This window comes from Eurosta solidaginis, chromosome 2 (assembly GCF_040869045.1).
Source record: "Eurosta solidaginis isolate ZX-2024a chromosome 2, ASM4086904v1, whole genome shotgun sequence".
In the NCBI taxonomy this organism is placed as follows: domain Eukaryota; kingdom Metazoa; phylum Arthropoda; class Insecta; order Diptera; family Tephritidae; genus Eurosta; species Eurosta solidaginis.
This window is the reverse complement of record NC_090320.1, coordinates 34,854,711-34,877,714: the sequence shown is the minus strand read 5'-3', so window position 1 is coordinate 34,877,714 and position 23,004 is coordinate 34,854,711. Positions and strand designations below refer to the sequence as shown.

The following is a 23,004-nucleotide window of genomic DNA, read 5'->3' as shown; positions in this document are numbered from 1 at the left end:
CACAAAGCAAACAACAACGGCGTTGCAAGGGCACAACTGGGTATTTAATGTTCGATTTCCCCGAACTTAGGCTTTCTTACTTGTTTTTTTTTTTTTGATTTTGTATTTGATTTAAAATTATGATTTAGATTTGATTGTAACGAATGGATAATGAGGCATGAAACGACATTAATTGTGTTGTATTGTGTTTAAATAACTGCAAATGTAATAAACTGTTCTTGTATTATATAAGCTAATTACTAAAGTAAGTAGGTACTGCGAGTTTATCATGTTTGAATAACTTTTTTAGATTGTAAAGCCAAGGTAGTAAGATTCAGAAATTGTTTATGACAGGCAAAGAAATTTTAGTCGTTGCTCTCCGTATTACCGAACTTTTCTGGAGAGACCCGACATCAAGTTTTGTACAACTGTATTATCCACTTCTAGCGACGCTGTTGGCCACATTCTTTTTACTTCTGTAGCGGTTTTTGTAGGTTTATATTTTCAAAAAATTTGTTTTCATCTGATCCCAATATCGTTTCAATGGCCGCAACTTAGGCGAGTTCAGTGAACTTGAAAAGCTTCAAAAGCTAATATATTTTTAAAAAATGTATGAAACTCTAATTCTGAAATAATTAATTTAAAGCCTACTATGTCATCATGGGGAGTACTAAATTTGCAGATAATAATAATTGGAGCCTGGTTTTTGAAATTTGTATGTCATCACTACACTATATCTCTTCTAATTTCCTATAAAGTCATTTTCATATCGTCTGCCTGGTAAGCCAGTTGTGCCCCTTAAAGTATGCTTCTCGGTATCAGGATAAGAAAAAACCGACTGCATATGTATTTAAAATAAGTAAAACTGAATAAGTTTTAGACGTATTGCACAATAATTCATCTACAATAAATTTTATTATGATGGAAAAACTTAAAAGAATTAAACATACTGGCTAAAATTACAACTCTATCGAACCGGCCAAAGATATCTTCAGCAACCCTCACGGGTTTCATCGCGCCATGCTGTCAGGTCGCAAACATAACTGCACCGGATACCCCAATGCTTACCCAGGGACGTCCAGTCACAGGGCCGCAACAGCACTTGCGTCGTGACCTCCTAGCGAGAGAACGTGACCTTGTAAGGTAGCACGACCCCGGCGACCCCCAAATAAGGCATATAAAACAAAGCATCAGATTGCTAGTGGATGAACATAAACGGGCGAAATGGGAGGAGCACTTAAAGAATTGTAACCTCTCTGCCGGTGTAGATACGTTATGGTCCATCCATGGTAAAGTTCCTGTCTAACCCTACTAAGCACAATGACAAAATTTCCATCGCCTTTGGCTATAAAGTGCTGTCGGATGCGAAAAAATGCCATCGGTCATGCTAAACCATCTAAAGCAAACCCAGACCACATAGCCACGTCGATGCTTAAAAAACTAGGAAAAAAGGGATTTAATTATCTAGAGCATGCCTTAAACCTGTCCCTATCCACCTTCGTCATCCCCGAAAAATGGAAAATGGCCGGAACCCGCTACTAAGGCCAGCTAACATAGGAGATTCTTATCGTCCGATATCTCTCCTATCGCCAGACACTTGAAGCCAATCTGCTTCCCTATTTCACTACAAATTTGCGTCTTGCCAATCAGAATAATGGCTTGCGAAAACAACATAGCAAATAAATTACGGATTAAATCAAAACCCCAACCATAGGACAGTACTCGTTGAGCTAGACCTGTCAAAATTTTTTGATACGGACAACCACGGAACGTTACTGCAAGACCTGCAGGGTCCTCCCTTCCCCCAAGTCTCAAAAGGTGGACCACAAATTATCTGTCTGGTAGGCAAGCATCGCTGCAATTCAGGAACAAAATTTTATGAATATATTATGAATATTCAATTCATCTATGTATATTTGTTCAATAAGTTTTATAATTAAATAATCACGATATATTTTTTAATAATTATATTCGTTCAATAATCAATTCAAAAACCATATATAAATTTTCACATCAAAAAATAACATGAAATATAAAAACTTGAAACTCGATTTTTAAAGAAAAATTAAAGTTTTAACAATAACAAGTATTTCATAACAACGTGTAGTAAATCCCTACACAAAACATCTAAACCCAGAAGAATTAAACAAGGGGTAGTACCACAGAGTGGTGTACTATCCCCACTTCTGTTTAACTTCTACACATCGAAGCTACCTTCACCATCAGAAGGAGTCACTATCGTTTCCTGCGCCGATGACTGCACAATAATGGCCACAGGCCCAGGCTCACACATCGATGAGCTTTGTAATAAAATAAACAGCTATCTCCCTGATCTCTTTAGTTTTTCGCATGGCGAAACCTGACATTGTCACCCACCATCATCGGCGATCTTATTTACGACATGGACGCGCCAAATGTCGACCACATCGAACATCTACGTCGATGACAACACGCCACCGACTGTCTTACACCCAAAAATCTTGGGTGCATGCAACCGCGATTGTTCCTAAAATCCAGAGCCCTAATAAAATCCTCAAACCTCTTCCCGGAAGCACTTGGGGTAAAGACAAAGCAACGTTGTTGTTGTTGTAGCAGTGCTTCAACAACAAAGAAATGCTCATTACCACTTACAAAGCAAGTGACCGACTGATGGCATGCTACGCGCCCCCGATATGGTCGCCAAGCCTAAAGGTTACTCACTGGAAGAAAATACAGGCCTGTCAAAATACTGCCCTCAGAGCCGCTATGGGCTGTCTTCTTATGCCCGCAGAACACCACCTACACAATGAGGCGAGAGCACTCCCCATTAGGGAGAGAAATCAAATGCTGAACAAACAGTTTCTGTTGAATACCCAGAAACCTGAGCCTCTCAAAAAACATCTGACTAATGAGGCGGCATCTCCCAGGGGCTTAAGGAGTCATCTCCATAAGCATTATGAGGAAATGCGGCACCTGAGAACACAGCCGTATGAAGCAAAAAAGCACAAGCAGGTCCTCAGTGATATCCACAAACTGGCGACGGATCTCTATGTTAGGAATTGCCCGGCGAATCCAGTTCTTACAGAAAAACACCCAGAATATGCAGAAGAGGGACGCACTCTCTCTCTAGGGAAACACGCGCCACTCTAGCTCAACTTCGATCTGTATACTGTAACAGGTTAAACTCTTACCTATCCAGAATCAACCCCGACATACAAAATGTATGTCCTGCTTGCGATGTATCCCCACATGACACCAACCATCTCTTCAATTGTAATGTGGAACCAACGCCTCTAACACCCCTCTCTCTATAATCCACCCCTGTTGAAACAGCAAGTTTCCTTGGACTACCGTTAGAGGACATTGATGACAAGTTGTGATCGGCCGCACCTATTGGATGAGGCGAAGCACTCCTACAACAACAACGACTATGTCATTTAGAGTGGGATCGAAAGATTAGTAGAAGTATGCAAATGTCAGTTGAACTAACATCAGAATACACAAGGGTGAGGCCCAATGACAAATGGCAAATTTCCATTAAATGTAGATTTGCTTAGCCTGGTTCTGCTTAGAGCGAGCAGCTTCTCCTTCCAGCGGCATAAGTAGATTAAAAAGTGATGGCGGATCAAATAGAATAAACGACGTTCTGCACAATAAAAGGAGATGCCCCCACATGTATGGTGCGCAGGATTCGTAAACTGCGTCAACTGGCAGCCGATGGTAACATTGGCATCCGACCAACTGCCTATACTTATTTCGCTTGAACGTACCGCCGATCTCATCGTACAGAAAAACGCACTTTCATAAACTTAAAAAAAGGAAAGTGGGACAAACACAAATCTTTACAGACAACCGCTTTGCTGCCGTCTGATGCTCTCCAAGGGGAGCGTGCTTTCCGCAAGGCCAATAGAATTCCCGAATTTCGGCCTCACTTTCCGGCGGAGGCCGCAAATTTAGCGAGAGAACGTGACCTTATAAGACAGCTCGATCCCGGCAACCCCCAAATAAGGGATATAAACCAACGCATCAGATTGCTTGTGGATGAACACAAGCGGGCGAAATGGGAGGAGCACCTAAGAGGTTGTAACCTCTCTGCCGGTGTGGGTAAACTTTGGTCAACCGTAAAGTCCCTAAAAAAAAATTTTATGAATATATTATGAATATTCAATTCATCTATGTATATTTGTTCAATAAGTTTTATAATTAAATAATCACGATATATTTTTTAATAATTATATTCGTTCAATAATCAATTCAAAAACCATATATAAATTTTCACATCAAAAAATAACATGAAATATAAAAACTTGAAACTCGATTTTTAAAGAAAAATTAAAGTTTTAACAATAACAAGTATTTCATAACAACGTGTAGTAAATCCCTACACAAAACATCTAAACCCAGAAGAATTAAACAAGGGGTAGTACCACAGAGTGGTGTACTATCCCCACTTCTGTTTAACTTCTACACATCGAAGCTACCTTCACCATCAGAAGGAGTCACTATCGTTTCCTGCGCCGATGACTGCACAATAATGGCCACAGGCCCAGGCTCACACATCGATGAGCTTTGTAATAAAATAAACAGCTATCTCCCTGATCTCTTTAGTTTTTCGCATGGCGAAACCTGACATTGTCACCCACCATCATCGGCGATCTTATTTACGACATGGACGCGCCAAATGTCGACCACATCGAACATCTACGTCGATGACAACACGCCACCGACTGTCTTACACCCAAAAATCTTGGGTGCATGCAACCGCGATTGTTCCTAAAATCCAGAGCCCTAATAAAATCCTCAAACCTCTTCCCGGAAGCACTTGGGGTAAAGACAAAGCAACGTTGTTGTTGTTGTAGCAGTGCTTCAACAACAAAGAAATGCTCATTACCACTTACAAAGCAAGTGACCGACTGATGGCATGCTACGCGCCCCCGATATGGTCGCCAAGCCTAAAGGTTACTCACTGGAAGAAAATACAGGCCTGTCAAAATACTGCCCTCAGAGCCGCTATGGGCTGTCTTCTTATGCCCGCAGAACACCACCTACACAATGAGGCGAGAGCACTCCCCATTAGGGAGAGAAATCAAATGCTGAACAAACAGTTTCTGTTGAATACCCAGAAACCTGAGCCTCTCAAAAAACATCTGACTAATGAGGCGGCATCTCCCAGGGGCTTAAGGAGTCATCTCCATAAGCATTATGAGGAAATGCGGCACCTGAGAACACAGCCGTATGAAGCAAAAAAGCACAAGCAGGTCCTCAGTGATATCCACAAACTGGCGACGGATCTCTATGTTAGGAATTGCCCGGCGAATCCAGTTCTTACAGAAAAACACCCAGAATATGCAGAAGAGGGACGCACTCTCTCTCTAGGGAAACACGCGCCACTCTAGCTCAACTTCGATCTGTATACTGTAACAGGTTAAACTCTTACCTATCCAGAATCAACCCCGACATACAAAATGTATGTCCTGCTTGCGATGTATCCCCACATGACACCAACCATCTCTTCAATTGTAATGTGGAACCAACGCCTCTAACACCCCTCTCTCTATAATCCACCCCTGTTGAAACAGCAAGTTTCCTTGGACTACCGTTAGAGGACATTGATGACAAGTTGTGATCGGCCGCACCTATTGGATGAGGCGAAGCACTCCTACAACAACAACGACTATGTCATTTAGAGTGGGATCGAAAGATTAGTAGAAGTATGCAAATGTCAGTTGAACTAACATCAGAATACACAAGGGTGAGGCCCAATGACAAATGGCAAATTTCCATTAAATGTAGATTTGCTTAGCCTGGTTCTGCTTAGAGCGAGCAGCTTCTCCTTCCAGCGGCATAAGTAGATTAAAAAGTGATGGCGGATCAAATAGAATAAACGACGTTCTGCACAATAAAAGGAGATGCCCCCACACGTATGGTGCGCAGGATTCGTAAACTGCGTCAACTGGCAGCCGATGGTAACATTGGCATCCGACCAACTGCCTATACTTATTTCGCTTGAACGTACCGCCGATCTCATCGTACAGAAAAACGCACTTTCATAAACTTAAAAAAAGGAAAGTGGGACAAACACAAATCTTTACAGACAACCGCTTTGCTGCCGTCTGATGCTCTCCAAGGGGAGCGTGCTTTCCGCAAGGCCAATAGAATTCCCGAATTTCGGCCTCACTTTCCGGCGGAGGCCGCAAATTTAGCGAGAGAACGTGACCTTATAAGACAGCTCGATCCCGGCAACCCCCAAATAAGGGATATAAACCAACGCATCAGATTGCTTGTGGATGAACACAAGCGGGCGAAATGGGAGGAGCACCTAAGAGGTTGTAACCTCTCTGCCGGTGTGGGTAAACTTTGGTCAACCGTAAAGTCCCTATCGAATACGTCTAAGCACAATGACATAGTTTCCATCGCCTTCGGCAAAAAAGTGCTGTCGGATTCGAAAAAATGCGCGAGCGCTTTCTGCTGTCAATATGAAATGCATTCTACGGTCGACAAAGATAGACAGAGGGCCAACAGACACGCACATAAACATAAATTCAGCGCGTCACCAATTACCATCACCGCCAGAGAGCTTGAAGATGCCATTGGTCACGCTAAACCATCCAAAGCAGTGGGCCCAGACGCCATAGCCATGCCGATGCTTAAAAGCCTAGGAAAAGAGGGTTGCAAATACTTAGCGCATGTCTTCAACCTGTCTGTTTCCACCTTTGTCACAACCGAAAAATGGAAAATGGCCAAGGTGGTCCCGCTACTAAAGCCTGGGAAACCAGCTAACATAGGAGAGCTTATCGTCCGATATCTCTCCTATCGCCAGTAGCAAAGACGCTTGAAGCCATTTTGCTCCCCTACTTCCAAGCAAATTTGCAGCTAGCCTGTCATCAGCATGGCTTCAGAAAACTCCATAGCACCACCACCGCGCTAAATGCCATCAGCACCCAGATAGATTGCGGTTTAAATCAAAACCCCCACCATAGAACAGTACTCTTAGCGCTAGACCTATCAAAACTTTTGATACGGTCAACCATGGCACGTTACTGCAAGACCTGAAGGGGATACCCTTCCCCCATGTCTTAAAAGGTGGACCGCAAATTATCTGGGTGGTCGGCAGACATCGGTGCAATTTAGAAACGAAACATCAAAACCAAGAAGAATTAAACAAGGGGTGCCACAGGGTGGTGTCCTATCCCCACTTTTGTTTAATTTCTACATATCTAAGCTACCTTCACCACCAAAAGGAGTCACAATCGTTTCATACGCCGATGACTGCACAATAATGGCCACAGGCCCAGGCCCACAGATCGATGAGCTCTGCAACAGAATAAACGGCTACCTCCCTGATCTCTCCAGTTTTTTCGCCTCGCGAAACCTGGCATTATCACCGACTAAATCTTCCGCGACCTTATTTACAACATGGACTTCCCAAATGTCGACCATTTTGAACATCCACGTCGATGGCACTACGCTACCGACTGTCCTACACCCCAAACTCTTGCGTGTGACGTTTGATCAGGATCTACATTTTGGTGAGCACGCAGCGGCAATTGTTCCGAAAATCCAGAGCCGTAATAAAATCCTCAAATCCCTGCTGGAAGTACATGGGGAAAAGATGACTACATACAAAGCAATTGGCCAGCCGTTTACGTGCTACGCGTCACCCATATGGTCGCCAAGCCTAAAAATTACACACTGGAAGAAGCTACAGGCCTCGTTCCCGAGATGGTCGGGCTAGCACCTTAATGGTGCTGTGGTACCGGAGCGTACCGGATTTGTATCCGGCAAACGACCATCACATCGATAACACTCCCCAAAGCCTTCGGGGAGCAACCTTATCGCTACAACAACAACAACAACAACAACAACAGCTACAAGCCTGCCAAAATACTGCTCTCAGAATCGCCACGGGCTGTCTTCTTATGTCCCCAGAACATCAACTACATAATGAGGCGAGAATACTCCCCATAAGGGAGAGAAATGAGATGCGATGAACAGAATTTGTTACAAGAACTATATCAGTAGGATTAAAAGCCAAATTTTTGTCAATCCTAAGTCGTTTTACAGCTTCGTTAATTCAAAAAGGAAGATAAAAGGGTTTCCTTCTACAATGAAGCTAAATGATCAGATTTCCAACGATAGCTTCGAAATTGCTAACATGTTTGCGGATTTCTTCGAATCTAATTATTCAAACACCTATGATTACCCGCCATCGAATTATCCTTTCAGATTGTCTCCTCTCGATTCCCAGGCAGTCCCATATATATGTACTGATGATGTTTAAACTCATCTGGAAAATCTAAAAATTTCTTACTCTAGTGGTTCGGATCATATTCCGTCGGTAGTGTTGAAATCTTGTGCTCGATATTTATATCGACCTATAACATGTTTGTTTAATGCGTCCCTGAAGCAAGGGGTATTTCCGAAGAAGTGGAAAGAATCATTCATTATACCACTGCATAAAAATGGAAGCAGAACGTGGGTTATAAATTATAGAGGAATAGCCAAACTCAACACTATTCCTAAGCTATTTGAATTGATTATCACAAAACAGATTGCTTTTAGAGTATCTTCATTAATTGACTTTTTACAACACGGCTTTCGCAAGGGTAAATCAACTGTGTCCAACTTGCTCGAGTTTACAACCTTTGTATCCAAAAGTTTTAAGACTAATTGTGAAGTTGATGTTATTTATACTGATTTTAGTAAGGCATTTGATAAAGTTTCTCATTCTATACTTTTATTCAAACTTGATCGGTTAGGATTTCCTCCTTTGCTTCTATCTTGGGTTTCTTCTTATTTGAGGGAAAGAAACAAACAGTTATATTTAATAATTGTTGGTCTCGGTTCATAAACGTAACTTCTGGTGTTCCCCAAGGCAGCCATCTTGGTCCGGTTTTGTTCCTGTTGTTCATTAATGACCTTCGTAGTGTTTTGAAGAGCTGTAAGCCGTTGAGGTACGCTGATGATGTCAAACTTGTAATGCCTATCCGCTCACCCGTGGATAGGGCATGTCTTCAGGCTAATCTGAATAGTCTTGGTAACTGCTGTAATGTAAACGCCATGTCACTAAACCTACCTAAATGTAAGTTCATGTGTTTTACAAGGAAGTCCTTCCAATCCCATGATTATGTTATTGGCGACTATGTAATCAAGCAAGTTACTAATTTTATTGATTTAGGCGTTACAATGGACCCAAAACTCGATTTTAAACTTCATATTGAATCTTGCGTGAATCGCGCGAAAGGTACTTTGGCTTTCGTTAAACGTTGGTCTAAAGAATTTAATGACCCATACGTTACAAAAACTCTTTTTACCACATTGGTCAGACCTACTGTGGAATATGCTTCAATAATTTGGAATCCGCGTTATCAGGTTCATTCTGGCAAGCTGGAATCGGTCCAGAAACAATTTTTGCTTTCCGCTTTAAAACACTTACCATGGGATCCTTCTAAAAATCTTCCCCCCTATTGCAGCCGGTTAAAACTAATACAGCTACCTACATTGCAGAGCCGCAGGGAGATGCTGGGTGTCTTATTTATTGTTAAATTAATAAGAGGGTCAATAAATAGTCCATTTTTGCTTGGTGAAATTAAGTTTAACGTTCCTATTAGGCCATCTAGACATTTTCAATCAATTTTTGTAGCTACATGCAGGTCGAATTATGAAATGCACGAACCACTTCACTGTTTATGTCGTGATTTTAATAAACACTGTAAAAATTTAGACGTCTGCGACTCGTTTCTTGGTATTAAAAAATATCTTTTAACTACATTAAATTTGTAATTAGAAATGAAGCAAAGAACGCTAAACCGTGATATACTGTTCAACCCTCTGTTTCAAATTTGAAGTACCAGTTACTTGAAACTTGTTTGCAAAATTGCGTTGTGATCATTATTTTTTTTTTATGTATGCAATCAAATTTACTCTTTATAAATTCTATTCTGTATATATTTTATCTACTATTAATTTGCTTTATTGTCAATTTTATAAATTATTATTTACTAGCTCCTTCATGAGTACATTTTAACACATTTTCAACATTTTATCTTTTGCTTACTTCTAAGTTTTTAATTGAAATTGTCAAGCGTTTAATTCAATACTGTTTAAATATTACTTTAAAATTGATGACTGCTTATGTTGTTTATATCGTGTATTACATCTGAGATTTAAGTGTCGGTATATTTGGTCTGTATAATTGTTTAATTTGTAGACTGATAAATAAATAAAAAATAAATACCAAACAGTTCCTGTTGAATACCCATAAACCTGGGCATCCAAACAGACATCTGATTGATGAGCCAACACCGACTAGGGGCTTAAGGAGTCATCTCCGAAGCATTTTGAGGAAATACGGCACCTTAAAACCCAGCCATATGAAGCAAAAAAACACGAGCAGGTCCTTGGTGAACTCCACAATCAGGCGTCGGACCTTTATGCCGGGAATTGCTCGGTGAATCCAGTACTCAAAGAAAAGTACCCAAAACTTGTGGAAGAGGAACGCATACTCACCAGGGAAACGCGTGTCACTCTTGCTCAACTTCGTTCTGGATACTGTAACAGGTTAAACTCTTACGTACCCAGAATCAACCCCGACATACAAAATGTATGCCCCGCTTGTAATGTGTCCCCACATTACACCAACCATCTCTTTAATTGTAATGTGGAACCAACGCCTCTAACACCCCTTTCATTATGGTCCACCCCTGTTGAAACAGCAAGTTTCCTTGGACTCCCGTTAGAGGATATTGATGACAATTTGTGATCGGTCGCGGCTGTTAGGTGGGGCGAAGCACTGCTACAACAACAACAACATGGGAGGATCACCTAAGCGGTTTTAACCTCTCTGCCGGTGTAGGTAAACTTTGGTCCACCGTAAAGTCCCTATCGAACCGTCTAAGCACAATGACAAAATTTGATTTACCTTTGGTGATAAAGTGCTGTCGGATGCGAAAAAATGCGCGAGCGCTTTCTGACGACAATATATAATGCATTCTACGATCGACAAAGATAGAGGGAGGGCCAACAGACACACACATAAACATAAATTCAGCGCGTCTCCAATTACCATCACCGCCAAAGAGGTTGAGGATGCCGTCGGTCATGCTAAACCATCCAAAGCAGTGGGCCCAGACGGCTTAGTCATGCCGATGCTTAAAAGCCTAGGGAAAGAGGGTTTCAAATATTTATCGCATGTCTTCAACCTGTCTCTTTCCACCTTTGTCCTTCCCAAAAAATGGCCAAGGTGGTCCCGCTACTAAATCCTGGAAAAGCAGCTAACATAGGATAGTCATATCGCCCGATATCTCCTCTATCGCCAGTAGCCAAGACGCTTGATGCCATTTTGCTCCCCTACTTCAAAGCAAAATTGCAACTAGCCTGTCATCAGCATGGCTTCAGAAAAGTCCATAGCACCGCCATCGCGCTAAGTGCCATTAGCACTCAGATAAATTGCGGTTTAAATCAAAACCCCCACCATAGATCAGTACTCGTTGCGCTAGACCTTTGAAAAGCTTTTGATACCATCAACCATGGCACGTTATTGCAAGACCTGGAAGGGTCTACCCTTCCCCTATGTCTTAAAAGGTGGACGGCAAATTATTTAGGTGGTCGGCAGGCATCGTTGCAATTTAGAAACGAAACATCAAAAACAAGAAGATTAAACAAGGGGTGCCACACTGTGGTGTCCTATCCCCACTTTTGTTTAACTTCTACATATCAAAGCTAACTTCGCCAACAGACGGAGTTACCATCGTTTCCTACGCCGATAACGGCACAATAATGGCCACAGGCTCAGGCCTACAGATCGATGAGCTATGCGACAAAATAAACGGCTACTTCCCTGATTTTTTCAGGTTTTTCGCCTCGCGAAACCTGGCATTTTCACCGTCTAAATCCTCTGCGACCTTATTTACAACATGGAAGTCACAAATGTTGACCATTTTGAACATCCACGTCGATGGTACTACGCTACCGATTGTCCTACACACCAAGATCTTGGGTGTGGCGTTTGATCAGCATCTACATTTTGGTGCACATGCAGCCACAATTGCACCGAAAATCCAGAGCCGTAATAAAATCTACAAATCTCTTGCTGGCAGTACTTGGGGAAAAGACAAAGAAACGCTCATTACCACTTACACAGCAATTGGCCAGCCGATTGCATGCTACACGTCCGCTATATGGTCGCCAAGCCTAAAAACTACTCACTGGAAGAAGTTACAGGCCTGCCAAAATACTGCTCTCAGAACCGCCACGGGGTGTCTTCTTATGTCCCCAGAAGACCACCTACATAATGAGGCGAGAATACTCCCCATCAGGGAGAGAAATGAGATGCTAACCAAACAGTTCCTGTTGAATACCCAGAATCCTGGGCCTCCCAACAGACATCTCACTAATGCGACTTTGCTTGGTATTATTATTTTATTTTTGCTGCAGTTGTTGTTTTAACGGAAAAAAACAACACCCCCAAATTTTTTTTAGTCTTCAAATATTGAGATATACATACATGCTTTTTCACATCCCTTTTCGAAAAGCCGGGAGCATGACCGCAACAAACAGCCATTTATATTTGTGAGGCGTTTTACTGTATTGTTTGTTTAGGAACAGAAAAGTTTTCCGAGAGATTTACGGACCTCTACGCGTTGGCAACGGTGAATACAGGTGAAGATTTAATGATGAGCTTTACGAGTCAAGTTAGTCCTGCGAATTAAAACACAGCGTATACTGGCAAGGCCATATTATGCAATTGAAAGATATGCTCCTGCCAAGAAGGTATTCTTATCTGAACCCGCCTACGGTGGAAAAATATTTAGAGTGCTCTGGAGACAAGTAGCTCTACGAAGAAGCGACTTACTAGGCTTTTCCTTAATAAAACAACGACTACAACTGTTTATGCTGGTTCTTTAACTTTCGAGTAAAATTTTCAAGAATAATACCTCAAGCAACACTATTTCCAAAACTTGTGCTACTAAAATATACTGGTTGTTATTAATTGGTGCAAGCAGAATTTTTATCTACATATGTGAAAACACTCACCTTCGCATGTAGGATCACAATAACCATATCGTTACGTTCACGCATATAACGCTCCATGGCATCGCGCGTTAATTTTTTATCCTCAATATTTGGCCGATAAGGAACACCAACTGCATTATTTGAATTCAAGCCTGTGGACATGAGTGGACCACAGCCACTGCCACCACCACCCGACAATCCACGCGGCAACAAAGCTAAATGATGTTGCTGTTGATGATGCTGATGTTGATGGTGCTGCTGCTGTTGTTGCTGATGCTGTTGATGATGATGCTGATGATGTGGCGAACTAGGTGGTAGCAAGCCACCACCACCGCCAGGACCATGATGCACCGGTGGGCTAGGAGGTGTTTGCGCATAAGCGCCACCACCACCAAGTCCAAAATGTGGCATTTGTGGTAAAGTGGCAGCCGTCGTGGATATGGCTAGCGCGTTATGTAGGGATAAAGGTGGTGATAGCGATTCGTTGAAGTCGTTGAGTAAATGTTGTGTGTGCGGATGCAGCAGGTGTTCATGCAATTGTTGGTGGTTTTGCTGCTGCTGATGTGCTGGTGAAAGCTGCTGATGACCGCTAGCTGAAGTATTCAAAGCTGAAGGGCTAAATAGTTCCAAGTGATTATCCAAAGTGGTTGTAGTGCTACTGGGAGGGGTGACAATTTGATATTCAATAACACTCTTCATTTAGCGGTTAGAATGTGGGCGGCGTAGCAGTTGAAGGTAGTTGAACTGAGCTCAAAGGCTTTCATCATTGAACACTGCATCGCCCAGGCACAAGAAAAACTTTTAAATTAAGTTAATTGTTGTTTAATTATTTGCGACTTGGACGTATTCTTTTTATTAATTAAAAAATTATCCTTGTGTTTAAAATTTGGCAGATTTGCGTACAAAATTTGGCACTTGCGTTTGTTAGCGCGAACTTTCTTTCATTACATTTGCACATTAATTCGGCGCACGGGGCATTTTGTTGGTATTTCTTTAAACATTTTTTTTTTTAATTTCAGTGCTGCTTTTGTTTATCCCGTTCAATATAGAAAAAAAAATTAGTTAAATGCATCAAAAACAACACAAAAGTGCACCGTACACAAACAATAGACGCACAGTGGCGACGTAAGGAAGAAGCAGCATAAACCGCAAACTGACAGATGTTCACGCTCTCATCATTCGTTCTTGTTTTTCCATTTGTTTCACACACAAATTGCTACCAAGTAAATCCTTTTTTGTTTTATTAACACTTCCTTGCACTTAAATTATAACAATAAGAAATTCTTTTGTTAGCACACACGCGTTAGTTCTTTATTCTAAAAGTTATTTTCATTTAGAAGCTCAAAAATCGACTGAGCGTTTTGTCGTTGGTTCGCTGACTTTTGTTTCGCTTTTAAGTTTGTTTCATTTTATGCGTTCACAATGGCAGCTACCCAGTGCTGCCGTTTCCTATAGCTGATGATTCGATTTTTATTAAAAGGGGATTAAATTGTGATGGAAATTGGCCAGCTTTGCACAGATCGTGTGCAGCGATTATCGTTTTGGCATAATTCAAAGTTTTAGTGGCAAGGCATGGGTGCGGTCATACTTTGAATTCACGACACTAATAATTAGCGTAGTAGGAACTCGTGTTTAACATTTCTCTGCAAGGCACATTTGTCTGCGGTTCTACATTTAAAAAGGCAGCTGTTAATTTTTCTTCCTGTTCTTGTTGTAGCGATAAGGTTGCTCCTCGAAGGCTTTGGGGAGTGTTATCGACGTGATGGTCCTTTGCCGCATACAGATCCGGTACGCTCCGGTAACACAGCTCCATTAAGGTGCTAGCCCGACCATCTCGGGAACGATATATATGGCCACATTAAACTTTCAGGCCATCCCTCCCTCCCCACCACCAAGTTTCGTGATGAGCTTGGGGTCGCCAGAGCCTTGCCTGTTAGTGAAACGGGATTTGGAGAAGATATATATTGCGCTGGCAACCTGAAAAGGTTGCGCTACACAACCCCTTGCATCTGGTATTTCAGTCGCCTCTTACGACAGGCATACCTACCGCGGGTATATTCGAACCCCCTAACCCGCTGGGTGTAATTTTTCTTCCTCTTCGTTTTGTGCTAACTAAACGCATTAATTATCTCTCATATTCGTCGGTTCCCAGAAACCTTACAAAATTAATATTTTTGCTAGCGCTATAAAACTATTTGGATAAATTGGTGTGCTTGGAGAGGTTCCTGGACCAATTTTTGTTTATTTTTCAATTTTAATTTGCAAAGTAAATTTCTCAATTTAGTTTTAATGGCATTTCCTTGCTTCAAATATATCTCAAAAAAAAAAAAAAAAAAGCTCGACACTCCCTCTATTATTTCGGGAACGATTTAATACAATCACATTGAACGTTCTATACCATACCAAAACCTCTCCCACCACACCCTTCCTTACGCCTTAGATTCATGAGGAAACTGGAGTCGCCAAAGCCACGCCTGCTAAATATGTGCATGACACGTTCATATTTGCAACAGAATTCGCCTCGCATGGGTGAGGTTGACAATTGGGTTGTAGAAGTTCTGAATTGCGCTTATCAATCCCGTGAATCCCTCAATGTAAACGTGGTTTTAAATTATTTGCAAATAATTTTTCTCAAAAATCGTAAATTGGCCGTTTTTCATCATCTTCGATTAGCGCCAACTCACATTTCATTTGACAAGAATCGTTCGGAGATCTGTCAGATAAAGTGCCGGTTAGCGTAAACTAAAGTTTCTGAAAACGGCCATTAAACTGGGAGATGTCAACACGTCATTAAATTATCCACAAATCACAACGTCAAAAGTAAGGGAACTCCAACACAGCTACTATATAGTTATTGGTTTTCCCTTTATATGTTCAACGAGTAATGCAACACTACCGTTATGTGGAATTTAGAACGACCGAATTTATATAGAACACTTCGACCGCATGTATATAGAATTCGTGCCACGTTGCTTCGCTTTGACGGCTCTAAAAGCTGACAATAGCTGTATAATTTTTACATGTTTACGCCTCGAAAAGATCCCTTTATGCCGAATTTATGTACAACTCTTGCCACGTAGCGTAGCTATGGCGCTTTGACAGCGCCATAAGTTAACAATTTCTTAACTTTTTGCCCTGCTTTACATCGGATATTTACAAGTGCGGACAAGCATTGAACTCATCTCTCAGACGAAGCTACGCAACAAAGGGCTCTAATGCTAGCCTTATTTAGGGTTAAACCATTTTTACATAAATCCCACAATTCCTGCTGTTAGCATCACTGGTTCGCGCTGCATTCCTAATGGCCGAGCCACATCAATTTTTGCATATAGTTGCGTTCAAAGCAATCTGATGTATTCCAGTAACATCACCTCAATCAACAGAGATGTTGCATTTGTAAATATAAAGGAACTTCAACCTTGGCCATTGAAGTTTATTTCACCTTGCCCAATCACATTCAAAATTTCGTGATCACTATTATATTGTCACGGATATTAGCATCCCTAAGCTATACCATCACTAAGGCGATGCTAAGCGATGTTAACGTCAATAATCAAATCATGTATACACATATGCAAAAGACCACTTAGTAAATCTCCTTAGAACTTACAACTTAGCTGAACTAAACAACTGCGAAGTGAGCCTAAAGGTCCAAAGAATAAACAACATCCTTAATGACGTAATGGCCACTTTAACATATAAAAAGCGAGTTCAAGTTAAATTGATTAATAAATGGTACGACCATGAACTAACAGAGTTGAATAAGCTGAAGTATGAACAATTTAAAATAGCAGAGAGAACCAATATTTGGGATAACTATATTACAATAAAACGATATTACAAAAAAGCAGTTAAAATAAAAAAGAAAACATTTATGGAAAACAAAATCTCAAGAAATACTAATAACCAAAAGTTAATGTGGAAATGTCTAAAAGACGCCATAAATTTGAGTAGTGAGGTAGCACAAATTCAAAAAATTTCTATAAATGGTGCTCTTATTGAAGATGACTATGAAATAGCAACTGAATTAAACCGTTACTTTAATGAGAGCATAATCGGAATCAGAGATAGCATTGAAATCTTCGAAGCAGGTGGAAATCAAATGGAGATAAGCAGAAGCGTGTTTAAATTGAAGGAAATAGATGTTGTTATGGTAACGCATTTCCTAGGGGAGCAGTAAGGAAGGCGGTCGGCATGATGTGTTGGTGCACAGTGGCTAGTCATTGTCGGCTGGGGCGGGTCCTTGCCAACCTTACTGTTCCTGCGCCATAAACAGAAAAAAAGTTCCTATCATGCCTATCAAACTAGCAGCTGTCAAAATCAAAATAAACTGACAGAAGCGCAGAGACCGACTCAAAACGCTTATAAATTCAAATCAAAACGACATCCGGTCGAACCGGATGCCACGGACAACCCGTTAACATTCCAAAATTTAAAAATTCAAAAATTCAAAAAAAAACTGACGCAAAAAATACTACCGAACCGGACATGGCCGGTTACTAACGCTGAAAATCAAATTCAAAAAAAAACCGCTGAAAACCAAACAATAACAAAAAACCTGAAAAAATTAAAAATAAAAAGAAAAGGGCCGAATATACATAGGGGGCGCCGCGGGTGTTGTTGCGACGCCCGGTGCTTGTCCCACCCTCAAATAACCATGGCCACCGACGCACCTAAATCTCGGTGGCCCCTTACCTGCCTTACCTTATGCCTTCTAAATAATTGGCGACGCCAGCATTCCCATTTCAATTACAAATTTATTTATAATTCATCATTTATAAAAAAAAATTTATATGAAGATGTATATATATACTACTCGATCCTGAGTTTTATCTAAATTTGTTTTCTTCAAAATAAGGTATACGCATTAAGTTATAGAGAAAAATGTGATAAAATGCTTGTTTAAGAGGTACAAGAAATAATTTCGAACAAAGAAATTTGTACATAAGTATCTATTTGATAGAGTTCATTTCGATCCCGGTATTAAGAAACATGAATAGTAAATATTAACTTTGTACAGCCAAAGTAATAATTCCTTTTTGGGGCTTTAGACGTTTTTAAATGGTTCTAAAACAAGTTTGGTTGCAAGTTTATTGCAGCTTTTCAAATAAATGATCCTTCTTTTACTAGTAAAAGGTGTTTAATATCTTTAACTGCTATTCTTTTGTTCGCAGCTGTATGTACATATAACATTTTTTTTTTCTGGTTAAGTATAGTTTAATCTTTTACAGTATCGTTGTTTTTGGTTCAAAGGCTTTCGAATTTGCACTGGGTGGTATTTACATATATAGATACATCATATCAAAATTTGAGGAAAACGCAATTCAGAAAAATCTGCTGGTTAGGGCCTGCCTCTATGAATTAAGCTAACAATATATGTAATGTAATAATTTGTTTAATAATAGTATTTTACAATTTTTAATCATGGTGAATTTACGTACAAAAATACAAAAACCCAATGCACTAATTTTTGGTATTGTTTAAAGTTTTTTTTAAGTAGTATAAATGTATCAGCAGTGAAATACTTTAGGAAAATATAACTAAATTTGATAACATTGTTGCTGCTGTTGCTCTGGTTTACAGGTCATTTGCTGAAAAAAATGTGTAATTCATCTAAATGCTCTTTCGAATTTATTTCCATACTGCTGAATAGATTTTAATTTCATAGGTATGCTTGTACATAGCAAATAACGTGGAAACCAAGCGACGCACACTGGAGTAAAAAAAAATACCTTAAAAATAGTTGTAGTTATTTGGCTCAAAATTCCTATAGTAGATCGTAGATCGCATTACAGAATTTGCAGACTTCTTAACATTTACATTTTATATATTCATTTCTAGATATTCTTGCGTTCCACTCGAAAACGTCTACGCCAATATGCTGGAAGTTTTTTTTAAAACCGGACATTCTTTTTTTTTTTGTTGGGTATACTAAATTTGGTGTTCGCTTTCTTTCTTCTACATGTATGTAAATGCATATATTTAAGTTAATTATATATACAGATATATGAACCGCGTTTAAATAGTTGTTTCTCTAAATGTTTTCTTTTTTTTTTTTTAAACCAACATTATTTTATTTTAACAATTGCGCTAATGGTTTGAATTCTGACCGGACTTCCTACACATTCATAGGGTACATAAACGCACGACCCATAACCAAAAGGCAAGCATTAGCGCCCAAAGATGCGTCCGCGCTTTTAAGCACAAAAAAAAAAGGAACTGACTCACCCAGTAGGCCGGCGTTGATGGTTGTTTCACTCTGGTCTGAGGTGATCGAGCGGACCTGGTGGCAGGGCGACTTCGTGTGGACCTTTACCTTCTGGATGACTTTGTGCTAAATTGGGCGTTCGCTGTATTACGCTGCAGCGTACTGCTGGCCCTGGAGGCGGATGGGGTGTTGGACGCTTTCCAAAGGTGGTGGTGTACTTCGCAAACGTAGAGAAAGAGGTCTATCTTCGAGTATCAAGGCTTCTCCTCACAATTAGTTAGTGCCGTCCGAATCCGAGTCGGAATCCCTAGAACTTTCCTCACTAGGTTTGACTTGGAAGCGCTGACTTACTACTTCAGCTGGATATTTGGATATTCTTGTAAGGGTTATTACCACTAGTTCCTCGGCATTTTGCTGATTGTTCTTTGGCCTTTTAAATGACCTTCTTCCTTGTTTTCCAAAATTTTTCCCACGTTTTTCTCGGTCAGTGCCGGAAACTCAATCAATTCTTTTTAATTTTCTCGGTTTCGAATAGCGTTTTAATATTTGATTTGTACGGATTTAAAAAAAAGTATATAAATCGTTGATACGATAAGACTTGGCAAAAGCAAACACGTTATGGTCTAGCTCCGTTCATCAGCGTGGCAAATCCAAAAAGGAAAGAGACTGGGCCGAGCGAAAAACTTTTTTGTCCGGAACTCGTGGTGGTTTTTTTCTTTTTTTCCTTTTTTTTTTTTCCGTCTTCTAGTGATGGCCGGTCTGTCTGTTCCCTTCTTTTCCGATATTTTTCATCGCAACCTTTGCCACATCGCTAGGTGTGTTCCCGTGAACACGCTCTCAAGTAGATCGCAGCCATATACCGTAGCAGCAGACCGTAACAAACCTGCTTCGCTTAGAAGGCCCGACGATGGAGCGAACAGGAAACCGGATCCGCTGTGGGAAGCCACTGCCAGGGGCCTCCAATGCCAATCAACGTGGGGCACGACTCACCCCTGAGATAAGAGTCTCAAAGTCCTACTACGAAGCTAGCCGGGCAACATGGGGCCATCAAAAAAAAGTTAAGTCAAATTTGGGAATTAATTCTGTTTCCTAGTTTAAAAGGGCTTTGCGGCAATTAGACATTTGTTATGGAGAACTCGTCAAAACTCCGAAAGGTTTCAGTGGTTATCGCCCCCACAAAAGGCAAGACAAAAAAAAATAGACATTTTGACATGGAGAACTCGTCCAAACTCCGAAAGGCTAGTCCGACCTAAGCGTGGACTGCCAGGGTGTTCACGGTCCTCGGTGAGTACGCGTGTGAACAACCTATGAGGTCAGTGCTCGGGGAGAATACTGGGCGAGATGTCCCCGACCGCCAAAACGCCCAGACAAAAAAAAAGGTCCAATTGGTGGGTGTATAAAAAAAAAATCAAATTGTAAATTGGCAAAAGAAACGTTTTCTAGTTCATTGCGGGCGAATGTCCGACGCGTGAAAGCGACCTATCAATTTCCCGTTTAGGTCCTCGAGATCATACAATGCGTTGCCTATTTTTCGAAGCACGCGACACTTCAGGTATTTGGGTAGGAATTTGGCATTAATGCCCTGTTTAAAATTACTTAAGGCAAAGTTTCTCCGAAAAACTTCCTGACCTTCCTTATAGTTGACGTGTCTAGAGCGCTTGTTATAGGTGGTTACTCCCCTATCCTTGGCCTGATCTAAATTTCTACGGATCTGCTCGCGAATATTAGTCAACTTGTCAGCTCGGCTTACTACCGTAACTTGGTCTTCCCGAAGGCTGCCGAGTTTCCCTAAAATGTTGTACGTTGAGGCATGCTGGACCATGTTTTGGCCATATAATGCAAAGTATGGAGAACACTGAATCGCCGTATGAAAATCACTTCTCAAAACTGATAAAATCTCGGGTATATGCTTATCCCAATCAGTATGGTCAGGTTTATCTTTTAGGAAAATCCTAATCTTAGAAACAATTTCTCTGTTGACGCGTTCGGATGCGTTCGCTTGGGGAGAATATAGCCCCGTCCTCACGTGCGTCACCCCGTAGTTTGCAAAAAATTGGTTCATTTCCTTCGAGATAAACTGTTTACCATTGTCACTGTGAATAAACTCGGGGACCCCTACAGCCGGAAAAATTTCTGAGGCGAAGTAATTTATAACGTTAACAGTGGTAGCTCTCTGCATGGGCTTTAGCCAAACGTATTTTGAAAAATGGTCTAGTACTATGAAAAGAAATTGATTTCGCCGCTTAGATCTCGGATACGGCCCTAGAAAGTCGCAATACAACCGCTGAAATGGCCTTTCGGATTCAAAGGCACTCCCTATAGGTGGTCTCGACTGCTGATTGGTGGGTTTTACCGTTTTGCAGGTGTCACAACGCTGGACGTAGTCCCTGACGTCCTTAGCCTGCTGCGGCCAGAAGTACTTCTGCCTAACACGTTCTAAGGTTTTCAGCCATCCGCCATGGTAACTCCGGTTAGCGTCATGCGCTAATCTCACTGCTTCCTCAGTCAACCCTTTTGGCAACCATAAACGCCACAGCGAGTCTTCTTCCCCTTCCATCCCCTTACGAAACTTAACTCTTTTGAAAATTACACCGTCCACCACTCGTAAATCCGGAAGTGATTCCTCGTTTTCGGTGACGGTCCGAATTAAGTCTAAATACTCCTTGCTGGCAAATTCGGGAGAGACTAAGTCTATTTCTCCGGGTGTGGTAGTGAAAGTTAATTCGTCAACGTCAAAACGCGACAGCGCGTCTGGTACTACATTCAGGGTGCCCTTACGATGTTCCATTCTAAAATCGTATCTTTGCAGTAAGAGTGACCATCTCGCCAACCTCCCGCTCAAGTCCTTTTGTGTCATCAACCACTTGAGACTGGAGTGGTCCGTAATAATCCGAAAAGGTAATCCTTCGACATAGGGTCGGAAACGCTTCACGCTAATTATGGCTGCAAGACATTCCAGCTCGGTTACTGTATAATTGCGTTGAGCATTATTCAGCTTTTTCGACACGAATGCGATTGGATGCTCAGCGCCATCATCATCGACCTGAAACAATACTCCGCCAACACCTATTCTGGAAGCGTCACATTGTATCATGAATTCCCTTGAAAAGTCTGGTTGGGCCAAAACAGGGGCGGAACTCAAAGCTACTTTTAGTTTTTCGAACGCCTCTATAGCTTCAGGAGTGAGTTTAAACGGGCCTGCTGACTTGCGGAGACAGTCGGTCAAGGGACCTGCCAAGTCAGCAAAATTGGTAATAAATGCTCGGTACCAATTCGCCATGCCCACAAACCTACGCACTTGCCGAGGGGATTTAGGGATCGGGAAGTTTTGTATTGCTTCTACTTTTCCCGGATCCACTTTCAGACACCCGCTGCCTATCAAATACCCTAAGTAGCGTATTTCCTTCTGACAAAATTTACTTTTTTCCACATTTATTGTCAGACCTGCATCTCTCAAACAGTTCGCCACTTCCGCTAGCAATTTTAGATGATCCTCAAAATTAGTGCTACATACCATCAGATCGTCCAGGTAGACAAAGACGTTCTCTCGCAGACGCGAAGGGATCGCCTTGTCCATCAGCCTACTCATAGTCTGCGGTCCATTGCACAGACCAAATGGCATCACCTTGAAGTGGTACAGAGGCCTCCCCGGAACTGCGAATGCTGTTTTTTCCTTCGAGGACTCTGTCAATTTGATCTGGAAGAACGCGTCTTTCAGATCAATGCCACTAATAAAATGCGTATCTTTCAGTCTGCTCAATAAGCCGTTGATATGAGGCAGGGGGTACGAATCCTTCTTAGTCACCGCGTTGACCTTTCTCGAA

The 23,004-nt window shown here is 41.3% G+C and overlaps 1 protein-coding gene across 1 annotated transcript in view; it reads right to left on the bottom strand.

Moving 5' to 3' along the window:
* Nucleotides 1–14,356, bottom strand: part of Su(H) (recombining binding protein suppressor of hairless) — a 35,029-nt gene extending 20,673 nt beyond the window's left edge. The window contains exon 1 of the mRNA XM_067764961.1: nucleotides 12,994–14,356. Coding sequence (XP_067621062.1) covers nucleotides 12,994–13,671 — 678 coding nt within the window. The 5' untranslated portion in view covers nucleotides 13,672–14,356. The remainder of the gene's footprint in view (nucleotides 1–12,993) is intronic.
* Nucleotides 14,357–23,004: the final 8,648 nt, after the last annotated feature.